The sequence below is a fragment of the Oncorhynchus clarkii genome, unplaced genomic scaffold (assembly GCF_045791955.1).
Source record: "Oncorhynchus clarkii lewisi isolate Uvic-CL-2024 unplaced genomic scaffold, UVic_Ocla_1.0 unplaced_contig_3033_pilon_pilon, whole genome shotgun sequence".
Taxonomy (NCBI): domain Eukaryota; kingdom Metazoa; phylum Chordata; class Actinopteri; order Salmoniformes; family Salmonidae; genus Oncorhynchus; species Oncorhynchus clarkii.
This window is the reverse complement of record NW_027258360.1, coordinates 75,368-82,151: the sequence shown is the minus strand read 5'-3', so window position 1 is coordinate 82,151 and position 6,784 is coordinate 75,368. Positions and strand designations below refer to the sequence as shown.

Below are 6,784 nucleotides of genomic sequence, written 5' to 3'. Positions count from 1 at the left end.
CCAAGTGGGGGACCGACGATGTAGATGTCGACCATGGAGCACGTGCATCACGTGCAAACACAAACAGATTATCTGTAGAGGAATGACACACACACACACACACACACACACACACACACACACACACACACACACACACACACACACACACAGAGAGAGAGAGAGACAAGAGTTTGAAAATAACAATTTAATCACATAAAGCATACAAATGGATTCTGATGTGCTCTATACTCAACAATTCATGTCTTGAGATTTGTTTTAAAACATACCAATTCTTTTTTTAGTAGACTTTATCCAATTAGATTTCATATGGCAAAACAAAAAGCACACATTTTCTGTAACAAATATGAGACAAAGGGAGCACTTGTTCTCTCATGAATTCTAAGTATGTGTGATGTACTAGAGCTCTTTCCACACTGGGAGTAGTGGTAAGGCTTCTCCCTTGTTCTCTTCTCCCCTGTGTTTGTTACCTCATGGTCCTTCAGGTACCCTAACGGGGTAAATATCTCTCCACACTGAGAGCATTGATATTGTTTCTCTTTAGTGTGCATTCTTTCATGCTCTGTCAGTTGCCTTAACAAGGTAAATCTCATTCCACAGTAGGATCAGTGGAAAGGCTACTCTACAGAGTTTGTTAGCTCATGTTAATTTTATTCCACAGTGGGAGTAATTCCAAAAGGCTTCACGCTTGTGTGTACTTTCTCATGCTGTTTCAGTTTGCCTAATTTCTTAAAACTCTTTCCACACTGGGAGCAGTGGTAAGGCTTCTCCACTGTGTGTGCTCGCTCATGTATTTTTAGACTCCCTAGCTGGTTAAAACTCTTTCCACACTGGGAGCATTGATAGGGCTTCTCTCCTGAGTGTATTCTCTCATGTGTTTTCAAGTTACATGACATGGTGAAATTCTTTCCGCACTGTGAGCAATGGTAAGGCTTCTCTCCCGTGTGTGTTCTTTCATGGTATTTCAGGTATGCAGGCTGGGAAAAACTATTTTGACACTGGGAGCATTGGTAGGGCTTCTCTCCAGTGTGTATTCTCTCATGTCGTTTCAGGCCGTTTAACCGGCTAAATCTCTTCCCACAGTCTGAGCAGTGGTAAGGCTTTTCTCCAGAGTGTAAACCTATATGTCTTTTCAGGGAATCTGATGAGGTAAAACTATTTCCACACTGGGAGCATTGGAAGGGTTTTTCTCCTGTGTGTACACTCTTATGCAATTTAAGATGCGATGACCGGGAGAATCTCTTTCCACACTGGGAGCATTGGAACGGCTTCTCTCCTGAGTGTATTCTCTCATGTGATTTCAGGGAACCTGATGAGGAAAATCTCTTTCCACACTGGGAGCATTGGAAAGGCTTCTCTCCTGAGTGTATTCTCTCATGTGATTTCAGGGAACCTGATGAGGAAAATCTCTTTTCACATTGAAAGCAGTGATAAGGCTTCTCTCCTGTGTGCGTTCTCGTATGTTTTTTCAGGTGTCCTAACTGGATAAATCTCTTTCCGCACTGAGAGCAGTGATGTGGTCTTGCTGATTTGGACATCACTGGGTCTGGTTCCTCGGCGGGACACGTCCCACCTTCAGAGTAAGAGTCTGGTCTCTCTCCTGCCAAAGACAGAGTATTTTTCAGTTTAACAGAGAATTTCCAGAGTGGGCTCTCTGTTACCTTTGAAGTAATGACAATTGTACACGTAGAAATTGACATTATAGGCCATTAACCTCTCTAGGGGGTGTGGGACGGTAGCGTCCCACCTGGCCAACATCCAGTTAAATTGCAGAGCGCCAAATTCAAAAACAGAAATACTCATTATAAAAATTCATAAAACGTACAAAGTGTTATACATCGGTTTAAATATTAACTTCTTGTTAATCCAACCACAGTGTCAGATTTCAAAAAGGCTTTACGGCGAAAGCAAACCATGCGATTATCTGAGAACAGAGCCCAGCAGACAAATCATTACAAACAGTTACCAGCCAAGTAGAGGAGTTACTGCACTCTGTTATGTAATGTTCTGTACTGCACTCTACTGTTCCGTTCTGTACTGAACTGTTACACAAGTCAGAAAACGATACAATTAATCACTTACCTTTGATGATCTTCATATGGTTGCACTCACAAGACTCCCATTTACTCAATAAATGTTTGTTTCATTCGATAAAGTCCCTCTTTATATCCAAAAACCTAAAAAAGTGTTTTGTTCAGTAATCCACAGGCTCAAAGGCAGTCACGACAGGAAGACGAAAATATAATCAATCCTCACGTTGTTTTTAGTCATAATAATCAATAATATTTCAACCGGACAAAAGCTTCGTCAATATAAAAGGAAAACAAGAAAGGCACGCTCTCTCTGGGACACTGAATGGTCCACTCATTCAGAGTGGTCTTACTCCCACATTGTTCAGAATACAAGCCTGAAACCATTTCTAAAGACTGTTGACATTTAGTGGAAGCCATAGGAAGTTCTGTACTGAAATCTACTGTTATGTTCTGAACTCTACTGTTCTGTTGTGCACTCTACTGTTCTGTACTGCACTCTACTGTTCTGTTCTGCACTCTACTGTTCTGTTCTGTACTGCACTCTACTGTTATGTTCTGAACTCTACTGTTCTGTTGTGCACTCTACTGTTCTGTACTGCACTCTACTGTTCTGTTCTGCACTCTACTGTTCTGTTCTGTACTACACTCTACTGTTCTGTTCTGTACTACACTCTACTGTTCTGTTGTGCACTCTACTGTTCTGTTGTGCACTCTACTGTTCTGTACTGCACTCTACTGTTATGTTATGTACTGCACTCTACTGTTATGTTCTGCACTCTACTGTTCTGTACTGCACTCTACTGTTCTGTACTGCACTCTACAGTTCTGTACTGCACTCTACTGTTCTGTACTGCACTCTACTGTTCTGTACTGCACTCTACTGTTCTGTACTGCACTCTACTGTTCTGTACTGCACTGTACTGTTCTGTTCTGTACAGCACTCTGTTATGTAATGTACTGCACTCTACTGTTCCGTTCTGTACTGAAATCTACTGTTATGTTTTGTACTGCACTCTACTGTTCTGTTCTGCACTCTACTGTTCTGTTCTGTACTGCACTCTACTGTTCTGTACTGCACTCTACTGTTCTGTTCTGTACTGCACTCTACTGTTCTGTACTGCACTCTACTGTTATGTTCTGTACTGCACTCTACTGTTATGTTCTGCACTCTACTGTCATGTACTGCACTCTACTGTCATGTACTGCACTCTACTGTCATGTTATGTACTGCACTCTACCGTCATGCCATGTACTGCACTCTACCGTCATGTCATGTACTGCACTATACTGTCATGTCATGTACTGCACTATACTGTCATGTTATGTACTGCACTCTACTGTCATGTCATGTACTGCACTATACTGTCATGTTATGTACTGCACTCTACTGTCATGTTATGTACTGCACTATACTGTCATGTCATGTACTGCACTATACTGTCATGTTATGTACTGCACTCTACTGTCATGTACTGAACTCTACTGTTCTGAACTCCATTGTTCTGTTATGTACTGCACTCTACTGTTATGTTCTGTACTGCACTCTACTGTTATGTTCTGTACTGCACTCTACTGTTATGTTCTGTACTCTACTTTTATGTTCTGCACTCTACTGTTCTGTACTGCACTCTACTGTTCTGTACTGCACTGCACTCTACTGTTCTGTTCTGTACTGCACTGCACTGCACTCTACTGTACTGTTCTGCACTGTACTGTACTGCACTGCACTCTACTGTTCTGTACTGCACTCTACTGTTCTGTACTGCACTCTACTGTTCTGTACTGCACTCTACTGTTCTGTACTGTACTGCACCCTACTGTTCTGTACTGTACTGCACTCTACTGTTCTGTTCTGTACTGCACTCTACTGTTCTGTACTGCACTCTACTGTTCTGTACTGCACTCTACTGTTCTGTACTGCACTCTACTGTTCTGTACTGCACTCTACTGTTCTGTACTGCACTCTACTGTTCTGTACTGCACTCTACTGTTCTGTACTGCACTCTACTGTTATGTACTGTACTGCACTCTACTGTTCTGCACTGCACTGCACTCTACTGTTCTGTACTGCACTCTACTGTTCTGTACTGCACTGCACTCTACTGTCATGTCATGTACTGAACTCCACTGTCATGTCATGTACTGCACTCTACTGTCATGTTCTGTACTGCACTCTACTGTCATGTCATGTACTGAACTCTACTGATCTGTACTGAACTGTGCTGTGCTTTGATGTCCAAACTTCAGATTTGGTCCGGACCAACCAAATGTGGTCTTGTTTGGGGGGGCAGAAGCTCATTAAAATAATAGCCAGTGTATAGAACAATACCCAAATATGCAAAGTAGGACAGTGCATATTTCTACCTTTGTGTACCTATTCAGGATACATCACCACGAAGAGAGAACCCACATCCCTTACTGTACTTCAATAACCAAAACAGATGTTTTTCAAAGTCAGTGTGTGATGTCATAGATGACACCTTATTCTTTCTGCAGACATCGTTGATTATTAATTCAGAGTGAATATTTAAGAGTTTTTTTGGAATGTACACAAACTGAGGGAGATGGAACCAACATTCTGTAACCAAATTTAGCATCTGCACAGTTCCCGACAGTATAAGTGTTTTGTTGTTGTTGTCAAATGTTAAAAGTAGTGATTGTGCATTGAGTGGAAAGGTTTGTTCAGCTTTGAAATCAATGTTTTTGTTGTTGTTTGGCATACATTGAAAGTAAGACATCTGAGTCTCGCGATTCCATACCTTTAACAATTCCTACTACAGAACAAATTACTCAAAGTGTAGAACTTCAGTAGAATGCCCATTTAATAAAGGGGAAATCTGCAGTTGCTACGTCCACTTTTTTGGGCTTATACACGAATTATATGTACCCATTGATTCTTGAAAATATAAGTTATTAATGCCTCATGAGCTTAGTTCAACTGTCATACCCCATCAGAACCCACTATATACAATCAAAACAAGGTTAAAACTATCGTTTTGGATGGTCAGTCTTTGCATCCATAGTTCGGTCTATGAATTTGAGAGTGGTTACATTTCATCAGCCCCATCCCTCAGATTTTTACAGGAACAGGGGCGGGGATCTCGCTTTGATATTGTTTCAACTGCAGATTTCCCCTTAAAAAACACTCATTTGGATCAACAACTGCGGCGCTTGTGCCCATGTTTTTAAGACAGTACACTACTCACTGGTGTTAATCAGATCTCCATTCTGCTCTTCTTCCTCCTCCAATGTGACAGTAATCTCCGCCTCCTCTTCTTTCACTGTGATAGTCATCGCCTCTTCCTCCCCTTTCACTCCGAAAACGTCATCCTCTTCCTCGTAGTCTTCCTTCACAGTAACATCCTCCTCTTTCACTCTGAAAGCTTCTTCTTCTTCTTTCAATGTATCAGCTTCATCTTTTTTAACTGTGACAGCCTCCTCTCCCTCCTCCTCTTTCACGAGAGCTTCTTTCTCTGTCCAGCAGACCTGCTCTTCTTTAGCAAGGGACAAGCTCATGGTCGAATATGTTAGCTAGCTAGTTAGCATTAGCGAATAGCCCACTAACGTTACTAGGCTAAGTTAATAAGTAATCTTACCGACAACATAAATATGAAATTTTATGAAGTATAGTAAATAAGCAGATGGTGTGTTTAAAACACAGAGGTTAATATACACCAAAAAATGGTCAATGAGATCCAATGTTTCGGTGTTATGTTGGCTAGCTAGCTGTAAAGATGGCTGAATAAGTAGCAGTGTTGTAGCTGTTGTTGAAGAAGCGTCCCGCACCGTCCATTAGAATATACGTCACGCAAGAGGCACCAGCTGAAAGACTCGTATTGCCATCTGCTGACTCATGTGGGTAAACGCAATTTAACAAAAATAATATTCTTGCAATTAATTAAACACTAGGCAGGTTTTAATTTACCCAGGATAATTCGAAAAGCAATGTGGCAGAAAGAAAATCATTGCGACCTGTGTAACAGAAACGGCAGGAGAAATCTTCCAAAGATACCATTTTAGTCTCAGTTAAGCAGGGCTGGAATGGTCTTCTGTGTTACTTTCTTTATTGCAACAAAAGATGATGGAAAATGTGAAGTTGGGGCTGTAACACAGGGTTATAAACTGGATGTTTCATCTAGTATAACATCCAGAGTTACATCCAGCATCCGGCTCAGAGTTACACCCAGCATCCGGCTCAGAGTTACATCCAGCATCCGGCTCAGAGTTACATCCAGCATCCGGCTCAGAGTTACACCCAGCATCCGGCTCAGAGTTACACCCAGCATCCGGCTCAGAGTTACACCCAGCATCCGGCTCAGAGTTACACCCAGCATCCGGTTCAGAGTTACATCCAGCATCCGGCTCAGAGTTACACCCAGCATCCGGCTCAGAGTTACATCCAGCATCCGGCTCAGAGTTACATCCAGCATCCGGCTCAGAGTTACACCCAGCATCCGGCTCAGAGTTACACCCAGCATCCGGCTCAGAGTTACACCCAGCAACCGGCTCAGAGTTACACCCAGCATCCGGCTCAGAGTTACATCCAGCATCCGGCTCAGAGTTACACCCAGCATCCGGCTCAGAGTTACACCCAGCATCCGGTTCAGAGTTACACCCAGCATCCGGTTCAGAGTTACACCCAGCATCCGGTTCAGAGTTACACCCAGCATCCGGCTCAGAGTTACACCCAGCATCCGGTTCAGAGTTACAGTGCCTTCAGAAAGTATTTATACCCCTTGACTTACTCCACA

The 6,784-nt window shown here is 42.5% G+C and overlaps 1 protein-coding gene across 1 annotated transcript in view; it reads right to left on the bottom strand.

Moving 5' to 3' along the window:
* Nucleotides 1-321: 321 nt before the first annotated feature.
* Nucleotides 322-6,784, bottom strand: part of LOC139396802 (uncharacterized) — a 59,452-nt gene continuing 52,989 nt past the window's right edge. The window contains 3 exon segments of the mRNA XM_071143720.1: nt 322-1,600; nt 5,240-5,564; nt 6,191-6,747. Of these exon segments, the coding sequence (XP_070999821.1) occupies nt 651-1,600; nt 5,240-5,564; nt 6,191-6,747 (1,832 nt within the window). The 3' untranslated portion in view covers nt 322-650.